The 14,160-nt window shown below is 46.3% G+C and overlaps 2 protein-coding genes across 3 annotated transcripts in view; one reads left to right on the plus strand and one right to left on the minus strand.

Annotated features, from left to right (window-relative positions):
- The window catches only part of snw1 (SNW domain containing 1), a 34,712-nt gene extending 34,028 nt beyond the window's left edge, over positions 1 to 684 (minus strand). Inside the window, exon 1 of the mRNA XM_078234381.1 lies at positions 591 to 684. Within this exon, the coding sequence (XP_078090507.1) occupies positions 591 to 604 (14 nt within the window). The 5' untranslated portion in view covers positions 605 to 684. The remainder of the gene's footprint in view (positions 1 to 590) is intronic.
- A 442-nt stretch (positions 685 to 1,126) lies between these two features.
- The window catches only part of adck1 (aarF domain containing kinase 1), a 490,953-nt gene continuing 477,919 nt past the window's right edge, over positions 1,127 to 14,160 (plus strand). The window contains exons 1-2 of one of the 2 annotated variants that reach the window (XM_078234382.1): positions 1,127 to 1,256; positions 12,156 to 12,238. The gene's annotated coding sequence lies outside the window, so the exon portion shown is untranslated. Of the gene's footprint in view, positions 1,277 to 12,155; positions 12,239 to 14,160 lie in introns of both variants that reach the window. The other variant, XM_078234384.1, reaches the window with a different exon arrangement.

The raw sequence follows: 14,160 nt of genomic DNA on the forward strand, positions 1-14,160 counted from the left end.
GTGTGGACTTTTTTGGTTTGGGTGATGGTTACCATGGCAGCAACTATGTGATAACACCATAGACATTGGGCACCTCATCATAATTGGTTAAAGGACAAACCATAAAGGTCTGACCAGCAAAACATCTGCATAAGTGCAAACAGTATGTTCGTAGAAAGTGTATGCAAAGTTCCAAAGGAATTAGAGTACAAAATTATAAAACTTATAATCAAAAACCTGACAATCAAAATAAGAAATCACAGTGAACCCTCCCATCTCCAGTTCACTGAGATTAATAATCTTTCACAGTCCCTTTAAGTGTTGAGGTTTGTCCTGTAACAAAATAAATAAAAGTGACTCCAAGTATGAGCTTTTCCGCCACACTCCTCCCAGCGCTCCTCTCTTCCTCAACCCGGGGCTGAGCCAGGCAAAGACGAGGCTTTGTTGGGCCTACTGGCCATCTCCAACAGAGCATTGCCGGAGCCCCGGGAAGGTCCCAGAGACACGGATCCGTCTGCAATCCCCTCCTGGTAGCGACAAGAGACTCTTACCGCGGGACCCGGCACTGAAGTGGCGGGGGAATAATGAGGGGAATTAAAAAACACACCAACCTCGTCAGCGCCATTTTCTCCAGAAAGTTGCTACCGCCACAGCGATCCTACGCCTGACATCATTCCGCAACGTCCCTTTGATGCCTTTGCGCCTGACGTCATTCCGCAGCGGCACGTTTGAAGCCTTTGCGCCTGACGTCACTACACGCAGTACCCAACCGTCCTCTTTCATGTCGATGCGTTTGACGCCATTACGCAACGCGCAGCGGTCCCCTTTGATGCCTTTGCGCCTGACGTCATTACGCAAGGCGCAGCGGTCCCATTTGATGCCTTTGCGCCTGACGTCATTACGCAACGCGCAGCGGTCCCCTTTGATACCTTTGCGTCCGAGCCCCCCCCCCCCTTCGTCGCTCAATGGTGTCAACCGCAAACCCTGCAGGAGCGCCGATCACGTTTTTTTTAATTAACTCCTTTCTCTATGAAACCTAATCGTTAGAATCTGCCGTTGTGAGTGATGTCCATCCAGCTGAGTGAACTGGGTGCGAGCGCGGTGCAGGAACAGGGCCTTTGTGAAGAGCTGTAGTTTTTCTCTCCGCCGGCCGCCATTGACAGACAGGGGAAGGGCGGCCGGAGGTGACTACAACTCCCAGCGGCCTCCGCGCGATTGGAATCTACCATCATCGCCGCGGGACAGGGGTGCAGGGACTGGAGTGTCAGAGGGCGGAGGTGAGTGTTGAGTTTGGTCGGTAAGTGCAGCAGGCAGGAGAGGTAGTGTTCCTGCGGTTGTCAGCAAGGCTAGAGGGAAAGTAATCACATTGGTAGCTTCTGAACATGGTACTGACTATATGTACCTGTTTTATTAAATACTCTTGTCAGCGAATGGTATGGAAACAGAATGATGAGTTTCAGTTGTATGAATGAGTGAAAGGTCATGTTTGAACTATGAAGACAGGGCACTTCAGAGAGGCTGGGAAAGGATCATTCAATATTAAACCATGTGGCTAACAAGGCTTAACTAATAAGATCATATCCAGGATAAAAATAAATTACTGCAGATGCTGGAATCTGAAACAGGAAATTAATCAAAGGTCTGACAGCATCTGTGGAGAGAGAGCAGAGCTGAGATCAAAGGCTTGGAAATGAGTTGCACAACATGTGTCAAAGAGGGTTGGGTTCATTCCAATTTGTATGACTCAGGGTACCGTGCTGGTTGTACGGATGTCCAGTTCCTACTGCAAAAGTTGTACAACATCTGCTTATTCCTTGACTGTATGATCACTATTGCCGCATCATCTCTGTTCCCATGGGTTAAACATTCCTTGGGCCCTGAAAACCTGGTGCTCAACTGAAAGAAAGACTTGCATTTATCATCGTGGCTTTCATAATCTCACGGCGTCCCAAACTGCTGTACAGCTGATACATTCATTTTGAAGTTGTTTTTTAATTCTTTGGCTGGGATGTGGGTGCCAGCATTTGTCGCCCATCCCTAGTTGCCCTTGGACTGAGTGACTTGCTCGCCCATTACAGAGTTAGGAGTCAATCATATTGTTGCGGGTCTGGAGTTACATGTAGGCCAGACCAGATAAGGACAGCAGATTTCCTTCACATGAAGAGATTAGTGAACGATGGGATTTTGCAAAATTGATGATGGTTTTATGATGACCATTATTGAAGCTAGCTTTCAATTCCAGATTTATTAATTGAATTAATGGCACCAGCTGCGTGTGTGGGGTGGGTGGGGGTGTGGGGACTGTGGATTTGAATCTATGAGTGGGATTTTCTGACCGCGCTCACCCAAGACCAAAAGATTCCACCCGAGGGCAGCAAACCTTTGCATGATTCTGTCCCGCCTGCTACGCTCCTGTGGCAGGTGGGACGGGAAAATCCCGCCCATTTCTCCAGGCCTTTGTCCTGGGCCTCTGGATTACTAGGCCAGTGACCCAATCAGCATCTCCCCAGTAGTTTGCTGTTTACTGTTTTCAAGTTTACTGTGGTAATGTGGAAAATACAGCAGCTAATTTGTGCATAGAAACTTCTCCACTGAGATAATAATTTAGCGATGTTGGTTGATGTAAATCTGGGCTGCGTCAGTTGAAACTTTGCTGCAGTCTGGGCAATATCTGATAACCCAACCCATGTCCCCTGTCAATCTATCATTATTTTGTCCAGGTTCTTGCATTTCCTGTTGGGACCAGCTTTTATAACAAGCTTCTCAGGAGAGATCTTACTAAAAGTCTTCTGAAATCCATACGGACGACTATTTTCCTTGAACTGTCCTATCAGTCAAGTCTTAACAAAACCTCGAGCAAATCTGTCAGCACACCACAGAGCCTTAAACCTAAAGTGTATTTAATTAGATCATGCCTGAACTTTTACATTACTCCTCTTTCTCACCTTAACTCTATATTCCTTGATTCTTAGTGCCCAACAATCGATCAGCCTCAGTCTTGCATATACTCAACGATGGAACATTCTAGAGTAGAGAATTCCAAAGATTCAGAAACCTTTGAGTGGAAAAATTTCTCCTCATCACAGTCCCAAAAGGCCACTCCATTATCCTGAGACTATAACCCCTAATTCTAGACTCTGTAGCATGGGGGAGACACAGGGTGCAATTTTCCCAGCCATGTTGGGGCTGGTTCCCATGCATGTAGGGTGGTCAGATTCTGGAAATTGATGTTAAGTGAGGACCTAGATGCCATCCGCCCTTTTCTGACTTTCTTTGGTTTGTTCTCAGTCCATCAAAGATTAAAGGTTATTTATCAGTGCCACAAGTAGGCTTACATTAACACTGCAATGAAGTTACTGTGAAAATCCCCGAGTTGCGTGTTTGGGTACACTGAGGGAGAATTTAGCATGGCCACTGCACCTAACCAGCACGTCTTTTGGACTGTGGGGGGGAAACCGGAGCACCTGCAGGGAACCCATGCAGACACGGGGAGAATGTGCAGACTCCATACAGACAGTGACCCAAGCTGGGAATCAAACCTGGGTCTCTTGCGCTGTGAGGCAGCAGTGCTAACCACTGTGCCACCATGCCAATCGCCAGGGATCCCCCTTTGCTCTGGTGGGGAACCAATTGAATCAACTAACAAGGCAAATTAAAGCCTTTTTACCAATGAGTTTATTCTTTCCCAACAATGCTTAGCTTCCACGCTGTGCCTGCTCCTTGCCAGGGTCACTATGGCGACTGCACAACACAAAGAACTTCTTCAGTGAAACTGACAAACTCTGACTGCTTTGATTGGTTACATTGGAGAGTTTTAGTCGTGGTCAAGGTGAGAGACTGCTGTTCAAATCACTCCTTCTCTCAGAAACTGCTTTCACTGCTTGAAGGGAAATTGCCAACTTCTGGGAAGACAGTTCACCAGTCTAGTATTACTTTCAGTTGCACTTCCCCTGCTGCCAGCTTTCAGCCCTCCATGGGAGCAGCTTATGCAACTCCACCTTCCACCTCTGCTGAGGGTCCAGAGCAGAGGCCACACCACCACCAACTGTTCCAGCAGGAGAAACACCAAGACTGGGTGTCTTCTGCTGAGCTGCATGCCACTCCACTGGATACTGGGAATGGATACCGAGATCCAGCCGGCAGGAGGCAAAGCCCTCAACACAGGGTGAACGAGCAGAGAATTGACTCTCCCAACATAGATTCATAATGTCTTTTAGGAGAGGAAATCTGCCATCCTTACCTGGTCTGGCCTACGTGTAACTCCAGAGCCATAGCAATGTGGTTGATGCTCAACTGCCCTCTGAAATGGCCCAGCAAGCCATTCAGTTCACGGGTGACTAGGGATAGGCAATAAATGCTGACCCAGCCAGTGATGTCCATGTCCCATGAATTAATTAAAAAAATCCCTACAGTGTAGAAGGAGGCCATTCGGCCCACTGAGCCTGCACCGACAGCAATCCCATCCAGGCCCCGTAACCCACGCATTTACCCTGCTAATCCCCCTGAAACTAAAGGACAATTTAGCACGACCAATCCGCATATCTTTGGACTGTGGGAGGAAACCGGAGCACCCGGAGGAAACCCACGCAGACACGGGGAGAATGTACAAACTCCACACAGACAGTGACCTGAGGCCAGAATTGAACCCGGGTACCTGATGCTGTTGTCTTGAGAAGGAGTGCCAGTTCTCACCACAGTGCCCCCTCTCCATTGTCCAGGGAGTCCAGATCCCCCCCCCCCCCCCCCCCCCCCACACACACGCACACACACACTATTCAGTGTGGATGAGCTCTTGAACATTGAGTGGATGTTGGGTGAGAACAGGATTAAACATGTGCTTTTGTTATCCTCCATTCGCCACTAGTTTGGTTGCGCTCACCCTCTCGCTTCTCTCATGTAGAGTGCCCACTTGAGCACAACACTCGAGAGAGCCCCTGGCCCCTATTTGCACAAACTGGATGCCACCTTCATGTCTAAAACGACACTTCAGGAGAATGAATGAATGATAGGAAAACATGAGAGACTCTGAGTACATTCTGTATAAACACACGCCAGTTTTGAGTCCAAGCTTTCAGGAGAAGGAGTGGGTGAAAATTGGCAAGAAGTGAACCTTGATTCAATATTTCAACAGGTGGCTTCACTGATATTCATAAATTTCCAAAGCTGCCTTTTATCTCCCAAGGAAAAGCAAGTTTCCGAGTGAAAGCTCCCTTTGTGCCAGCTTGGCTCAGTAATGCCCTTTTCCTCTAGCTGTTGGTTCCATTCCTACGTCAGTCTCTCTTCATGCTTTGTGGCAGCACTACTGAGTGCAGAGGGAGCAGCATATTGCTGGGTGTGTCAGCCTTCAGATAAGGTATTTAAACTGAGGTCCCCTCTCCCCTCCATATCACCGCCTCCCCCCTCCCCCTCCCCATCTGCTCAGTTGTTCAAGTTAAGATTCCTATGACAATCCAAAGAGCTTCTACAAATACATAAAGGGCAAAAGAGTAACAAGGGAGAGAGTAGGACCACTTAAGGATCAACAAGGTCATCTATGTGCAGATCCACAAGAGGTGGGTGAGATCCTAAATGAATATTTCTCAGCAGTGTTTACTGTTGAGAAAAGCATGGATGTTAGGGAACTTGGGGAAATAAATAGTGATGTCTTGAGGAGTGTACATATTACAGAGAAGGAGCTGCTGGAAGTCTTAAAGCGCATCAAGGTAGATAAATCCCCAGGACCTGATAAAGTGTATCCCAGGACATTGTGGGAGGCTAGGGAGGAAATTGCGGGTCCCTTAGCCGAGATATTTGAATCATCGATAGTCACAGGTGAGGTGCCTGAAGATGGAAGAATGGCAAATGTGCCATTGTTTAAAAAGGGCTGCAGTGAAAAGCCTGGGAACTACAGGCCGGTGAGCCTTACATCTGTGGTGCGTAAGTTGTTGAAAGATATTTTGAGAGACAGGATCTACAGGCATTTAGAGATGCAAGGACTGATTAGGGACTGTCAGCATGGCTTTGTGAGTGGAAAATCATGTCTCACAAATTTAATTGAGTTTTTTGAAGGGGTAACCAAGAAGGTAGATGAGGGCAGTGCAGTTGATGTTGTTTACATGGACTTTAGCAAGGCTTTTGACAAGGTGCCGCATGGTAGGTTGTTGCATAATGTTAAATCTCACGGGATCCAGGGTGAGGTAGCTAAATGGATACAAAATTGGTTTCTTGACAGAAGGCTGGAGAGGGCTGTTTTTCAAACTGGAGACATGTGACCAGCGGTGTGCCTCAGGGATCAGTGCTGGGACCACTGTTATTTGTCATTTATATTAATGATTTGGATGAGAATATAGGAGGCATGGTCAGTTGGTTTGCAGATGACACCAAGATTGATGGCATAGTGGACAGTGAAGAAAGTTATCTCCGATTGCTACGGGATCTTGATCAATTGGACCAGTGGGCTGACAAATGGCAGATGGAGTTTAATTTAAATAAATGCGAGGTGATGCATTTTGGTCGATTGAACCAAGGCAGGACTTACTCAGTTAATGGTAGGGCATTGGGGAGAGTTCCAGAACAAAAGGATCTCGGGGTACGTGTTCATAGCTCCTTGAAAGTGGAGTCACAGGTGGACAGGGTGGTGAAGAAGGCATTCAGCATGCTTGGTTTCATTGGTCAGAACATTGAATCCAGGAGTTGGGACGTCTTGTTGAAGTTGTACAAAACATTGGTAAGGCCACACTTGGAATACTGTGTACAGTTCTGGTCACCCTATTAAACTAGAAAGAGTGCAGAAAGGATTTATTAGGATGCTACCGGCACTTGATAGTTTGAGTTATAAGGAGAGGCTGGATAGACTGGGATTTTTTCTCTGGAGCGTAGAAGGCTGAGGGGTGATCTATAAAAGGTGTATAAAATAATGAGGGGTGTGGATCAGCTAGATAGTCAATATCTTTTCCCAAAGGTAGGGGGATCTAAAACTAGAGGACATAGCTTTAAGGTGAGAGGGGAGAGATCCAAAAGTGTCCAGAGGGGCAATTTTTTCACACAGAGGTGAGTGTCTGGAACAAGCTGCCAGATGTAGTAGTAGAGGTGGGTACAATTTTGTCTTTTAAAAAACATTTAGACAGTTACATGGGTAAGATGGATTTAGAGGGATGTGGGCCAAATGCGGGCAATTGGGATTAGCTTAGGGATTTAAAAAAAAGGGCAGCATGGACGAATTGGGCCGAAGGGCCTGTTTCCATGATGTAAACCTCTATTACTTTATGACATGATTGAGAGAAGAGTTGGAGAGGGCGGGGGGTGGGGGGAGGGGGGGTGGTTAGTTTCTCCTGATCCCTTGGCCAATCTTCTCGCTCAGCCAAGATTTGATTTGATTTGATTTGATTTATTATTGTCACATGTATTAGTATACAGTGAAAAGTTTTGTTTCTTGCGCGCTATACAAACCATACCGTTCGTAGTGTACATAGGGGAGAAGGAAAGGAGAGGGTGCAGAATGTAGTGTTACAGTCATAGCTAGGGTGTAGAGAGAGGTCAGTTTAATATAAGGTAGGTCCATTCAAAAGTCTGATGGCAGCAGGGAAAAAGCTGTTTTTTGAGTCTGTTGGTACGTAATCTCAGACTTTTGTATCTTTTTCCCAATGGAAGAAGGTGGAAAAGAGAATGTCCGGGGTGCGTGGGGTCCTTGATTATGGTGGCTGTTTTTCCGATGGAGCAGGAAGTGTAGACAGAGTCAATGGATGGGAGGCTGGTTTGCGTGATGGACTGGGCTTCATTCACAACACTTTGCAGTTTCTTACGGTCTTGATCAGAGCAGGAGTCATACCAAGCTGTGAGACATCCGGAAAGGATGCTTTCTTTGGTGCATCTGTAAAACATTGGTGAAAGTTGTTGCAGTTGGTGGGATCTTGCTCTGCATGATGCACCCTTTATTTCCTGTGAACTGCTTTGAGGTGTTTCTGAGAGACAGGATAAATCCAATTTTTTTAGTTTTTACCAATAATGTTGTCAGATGATTTACAGTTGGGGAAATCCATAATTAACAAAGTGAGGGAACCTTTATTTTTCTGTTGATATTTCACAAAATCCACAATGTTTTTTGGCATTTGATATATAAAGGGTGGCACAGTGGTTAGCACTGCTGCCTCACAGTGCCAGGGACCCGGGTTCAATTCCCGGCTCGGGTCACCATCTGTGCAGAGTCTGCATGTTCTCCCCGTGTCTGCGTGGGTTTCCTCCCACAGTCCAAAGATGTGCAGGTTAGCTTGATTGGCCGTGATAAATTGCCCCTTAGTGTCAGGGGGATTTGGAGAGTGAATACGTGGGGTTACAGGGATAGGGCCTGGAAGGGATTGTTGTCGGTGAAGGCTTGATGGGCTGAATGGCCTCCTTCTGCACTGTCGGGATTCTATGATTCTAATTGCACCAAACATTCTGTGCGGGAATCAGCTGAATGCAATAATTCTCTCCATCACAGAGCTTGATGCATGAGAGGTTAGCAGCAGCACTGTCCGAGATGAGCTGAAGCTCACAAAAGCTGGTGGTGGGAAAGAGTCGAGTCTTCAGGTGACAAGGGCACGGAGAGATTCAGCGGCGGATGGGCAGAAGTGAAAGACAAGGAGGTGAAAGCCGCCTTTATAAAGGGTAGCACTGGTGAGATAATTAGCTTCGGGTTGACTAGGATGTTGAGTTTATGAGCAGTCTGGTTAAACCGAAGACCATGGCTGGGGATAGCAGGCTGAGGCATGACAGGACCTAACTGGAGGGAATTGTGGCTCATCCCAGATTTGACTGCAAACGACCTGGGGCCAAGATAGCAGCAGAGTGGTGAGAGATGGTGGAGAGACACCAGTCGTGTGGCTTTGGTTACTCATGAAAGCTAACCCTGTGGCTGTGGATGGTTTTGTCAAGAGGACACCTGAGCACGAGGAAGGGATTTCCCAAGAACAGATTTGTGGGGGACTCTAGAGGTAATAATGCAGAGATAGGAAGGGATTGAAGTGATTCATGGAGCTCTTGGCTAGGATTTGTTAGATGATATATGTTGTTTTCTTTTAGTTCCCAGATATTGTTAATAGTCACACTTTAGGCCTTGGGATATCGGAACCCTTTTCGTTTAATATTGTCATGCTGTCTCGAAAAATAGAAGGTCCCAGATTAAATTGCATCTGGTATACATCACATGACTCTCTAGTGTAGTGTACGGCCCCTTGGAACACTACACATTACACATTAGTTTCTAACTGTGGAAAGTAGATGTGGGGGGTTCATAGAATCATAGAGCACAGAAGAGGCCCTTCGTCCCATTGAGTCTGCACCAACACATTAGAAATACTTTAACTCCCACCTAATCCCATCTGCCATCACTTGGCCTATAGTCCTGAATGTTATGATGTGCCAAGTGCTCATCCAGGTACTTTTTAAAGGAAGTGAGGCAATCCGCTTGTACCACCCTCCGAGACAGTGCATTCCAGACCATCACCACCCTCTGGGTAAAAAATATTTTCCTCACATCCCCCCTAAACCTCCTACCCCTCTTCTTGAACCTATGTCCCCTTGTGACTGATCCTTCAACTAAGGGGAACAGCTTCTCCCTATCCACCCTGTCCACGCCACTCATAATCTTGCACACTTCGTTCAGATTGCCCCTCAGTCTTCTCTGCTCCAATGAAAGCTGGGTGATGGGGATGATATGTTTGAGATTGTCAGAGATTGGGGAGGATAAAAACGATAAGACATCGCAAGTCACTGACGGTCTAATTTCATTAGGGTCCTTCCCTGTGCTTTTGAAACCTGATTGGAGAGAATTAAACACAGACGTTTACACACATAGAACCCCAACAGTGCAGAAGGAGGCCATTTGGCCCATCGGGTCTGCACTGACTCTCTGACTGAGCATCTTGCTCAGGCCCTATCCCCGTAATCCCACATATTTACATCGCTAATTCCCGTAACCTATAACCTGCAACACGCGGGCAATTTAGCATGGCCAATCAACCTAACCTCCACATCTTTGGACTGTGGGAGGAAACCGGAGCACCCGGAGGAACCCATGCAGACATGGGGAGAATGTGCAAACTCCACACAGACAGTGACCCAAGGCCAGAATTGAACCTGGGTCCCTGGTGCTGTGAGGCAGCAGTGCTAACTACCATGCCGCCACTTGCATGGAGTTGAAAGATGGGTGCAGATTTGGGAAGATAACATCACTCACGAGGAATTGGAGAGAAAAGGGAGATTGGAGCAGAGGTATTAGTTTGCTGAGTTTTAAAATGTGTGGGACAATATGAAGGGTGAGGGATCTAGTTACAATGCCGGCTAACATGAGGGCCAGGAAGGGAGATTGGGCTGTTAGTAGTTCAAGGAGAATAGGGTCAAGGGCCCAGTGTTTCCCTGACAAATGAGCATGGGGAAGGTAGGAGAGAAACTAGAGCATGCCGTGGGTTAATGACTCAGACAGCAGATGGGGAACAGGAGGGTGTCTGGGGGAGATTTGGCCTGGTGAGGAAGAGGAAAATCAAAGCAGTAGAAGCAGCTGGATGGATGGCGTCAGTCTTCATGAGAAGTACATAACTGCCTCGCACTTGTTTTAGGTGAGATTGGAGGAGCAGGGAGAGAGGTTTAAGGAGATGTTTGATGGCTCGCTTTGATTTCCGGCCCAATCCTGAGGTGTGTCTGCGTCAGAGGAGATTGAGGCTTGATTGCGCTTGAGCTTCTATTCCCAGCTGCTATTCTTCCAGTTTTAAAATAAAGTACCTCACACTCGATGTAAAACTGTGTTTGCTGTTGTGTTGTCCATCTGCTTCGTCTACCAGTTCTCTATAATTCACTATAACTCCCGAGTCTTTTTGTTAGATAGACTCTTCGCTATTCCCAAATCCTGAGTGCTGTATTGGAAAAACTAAAGCCCAGAGGGAAGCCCCACCACCGGAATGTCTTTTATCTCTTCTATCAGATAGGCTGTCTCCAATTCCATGTGTCTCTCCGTGTTTTAGATGTTGTCATTTTTTTTCAGCTCCTTTTCCCACATAACTTTTAATGTTGGGGTTTTAAAACAAAACGTATTCACGCCAGTACTGAAAAAAATACAAATTATAGTCAGTAGAAGTTGTTTTCGCCAAAGACAGCACACAGTAAGCAATTAATTAGTTAGCAAAAGAGAAAATGCTGGAAAATCTCAGTAAGTCTGGCAGCATCTGTAAGGAGAGAAAAGAGCTGACGTTTCACGTCCAGATGACCCTTTGTCAAAGCTCTGACAAAGGGTCATCTGGGCGCGAAACGTCAGCTCTTTTCTCTCCTTACAGATGCTGCCAGACTTACTGAGATTTTCCAGCATTTTCTCTTTTGGTTTCAGATTCCAGCACCCCAGTAATTTGCTTTTAATTAATTAGTTAAGGTTGGTAATCGATAACGAACTCATGCCGTTTTGTAGCTAAGTCTCTGGTCCAGCACATGCCTGGCAGGTTTACTTTTCTGATTGCAGACAGGGTGAGATCAGTCAGAGAGGCAGTCTAGACTAACAAAGGGTGGGAGAATACAGATTTAAGCCTGAATTAGGATGTGAAATATTGCTGAAAAAAGAGACATGTTACCGAATGAGTGCACTAATAGTTACCCTAGCAACCAATTTAAGATAATCAGTTGAGCTCAAATCATGGCTCATTTATACTTGCTCGAGGCGATGTACACTCATACACAGGGACCTGTAATCTGCAAACAAAAATAATATGTTCAAGTCTTACACTTTTTTGAATTGGGAGCTTGTGGAGCCTAAAGCTCCCCGTTGCTTTCTCCATGGCAACATCCTGTCCATTCAGAGTTGACTTGTCAACCAGTCAGCACCCTTTTTACCTGCTGCAAAAATTGCTGTGATTGCTTGAAATTTGGCATTTTGGCGTTGTCCTGATGGGTGTAGGACAGAAAACTTCAGCAATATGTCTCTTTTCAGCAGTATTCAAGTTCTGTACTGCTGAGCAAATGGTAATACATGGAAGGTCGGTTTTCTCAGATGGCAGCTGACCTGAAAGGACATGAGTGAATATTTCAGCTTCTCTCCGTGATAGTGTTTGCTTTTTTTTCATAGGCTTTGTGACAAAGGGTAAGTTGTAGAGTCTGGAATTGCCGCTTATGTTCAGTCACTCATGTCCTGACAAATAAACCAAGTTCTTGATTTGTCCGTGACCTTATCTTGCCAGATTGTCCAGCAGTTCCATGTGGTGAAAGATTGAGGAAGCGGAACTGAGGCCCAGCTTGGATGTCATCGTTGCAGCCACTTGAGGTAACAATACCATCCAATTAGATATTGGGGAGTGTGAGCCAACCTTGGCATGTAAAGGGCATGAGGGGCAATGTCACTAGACGAGTAATCCAGACCCAGGCTAATGCTCTTGGTGTGGAGATGCCGGCATTGGACTGGGGTAAACACAGTACGAAGTCTCACAACACCAGGTTAAAGTCCAACAGGTTTATTTGGTAACAAAAGCCACTAGCTTTCGGAGCGCTGCCCCTTTGTCAGGTGAGTGGGAGTTCTGTTCACAAACAGGGCATATAAAGACACAAACTCAATTTACAAAATAATGATTGGAATGCGAGTCCAATTGGTACATTGGGGAGACCATGCAGACGCTACAACAACGGATGAATGAACACCGCTCGACAATCACCAGGCAAGACTGTTCTCTTCCTGTTGGGGAACACTTCAGCGGTCACGGGCATTCGGCCTCTGATCTTTGGGTAAGCGTTCTTTAAGGCGGCCTTCACGACACACGACAGCGCAGAGTCGCTGAGCAGAGACTGATAGCCAGGTTCCGCACACATGAGGACAGCCTCAACCGGGATCTTGGGTTCATGTCACACTATCTGTAACCCCCATGACTTGCCTGGACTTGCAAAATCTCACTAACTGTCCTGTCTGTAGACAATACACACCTCTTTAACCTGTGCTTAACGCTCTCTCCACTCACATTGTCTGTACCTTTAAGACTTGATTACCTGTAAAGACTCGCATTCCAACCATTATTTTGTAAATTGGGTTTGTGTCTTTATATGCCCTGTTTGTGAACAGAACTCCCACTCACCTGACGAAGGGGCAGCAAGCGCTCCGAAAGCTAGTGGCTTTTGCCACCAAATAAACCTGTTGGACTTTAACCTGGTGTTGTTAGACTTCTTAATGCTCGTGGGACATAGGTTCAATTCCCATCATGGCAGCTGGTGAACAAATATCATTGAAAGCTAGCTTTAGGCCCATCAATTGTTGTAAAAATCCATCGGGTTCATTGCAGTGTTAATGTAAGCCTACTTGTGACTAATTAATAAACTTTAACTTTACTTTTTACCCGGTCTGGCCTGCACATGACTCCAGACCCACTTCAATGTGGTTGAGTCTTAACCGCCCTCTGACATGTCCGAGCAAGAAGTTTAACAACACCAGGTTAAAGTCCAACAGGTTTATTTGGTAGCAAAAGCCACACAAGCTTTCGGAGCTCCAAGCCCCTTCTTCAGGTGAGTGGGAATTCTGTTCACAAACAGAGCATATAAAGACACAAACTCAATTTACATGAATAATGGTTGGAATGCGAATACTTACAACTAATCAAGTCTTTAAGAAACAAAACAATGTGAGTGGAGAGAGCATGAAGACAGGCTAAAAAGATGTGTATTGTCTCCAGACAAGACAGCCAGTGAAACTCTGTGGGGGTTACAAATAGTGTGACATGAACCCAATATCCCGGTTGAGGCCGTCCTCGTGTGTGCGAGCAAGCCAGTCAGTTCATGAGCAACAAATGCCGGCCCTGCCAGTGACACCCACATCTCATGAAGGCATATTTAAAAAAGAAAATCCATATACCGGGGTGGCTGTTCGTAAGTACCTCACCGGGACCCATACCGTAATGTTCACTAGTTGGACTTGGCAACCTAGAGTGGATTCTCAAGTGCCTTCTGCAAGATCCGTGTATGCAGCACCTGCAGATCCCCTCTCCACCAGCTCAGTGAGTCTATTACCTTTAGTAAGACATGATCTACCTTTCAGTATGCAGCGCTGACTCCCCGTAATCAGCTTTTTTGTTTCTAAGTGCTCACCCACTCTGTCGCCAGCGATGGATTATAGCAAATCTTCCCACGAGTGATCTTCCCAGACCAGCTTGTGGTTTCTCAGTTTGCCGCTCCTTTCTTTTTGAATAGGGTACAAAGTTTTCTACC

The sequence above is a fragment of the Mustelus asterias genome, chromosome 18 (assembly GCF_964213995.1).
Source record: "Mustelus asterias chromosome 18, sMusAst1.hap1.1, whole genome shotgun sequence".
In the NCBI taxonomy this organism is placed as follows: domain Eukaryota; kingdom Metazoa; phylum Chordata; class Chondrichthyes; order Carcharhiniformes; family Triakidae; genus Mustelus; species Mustelus asterias.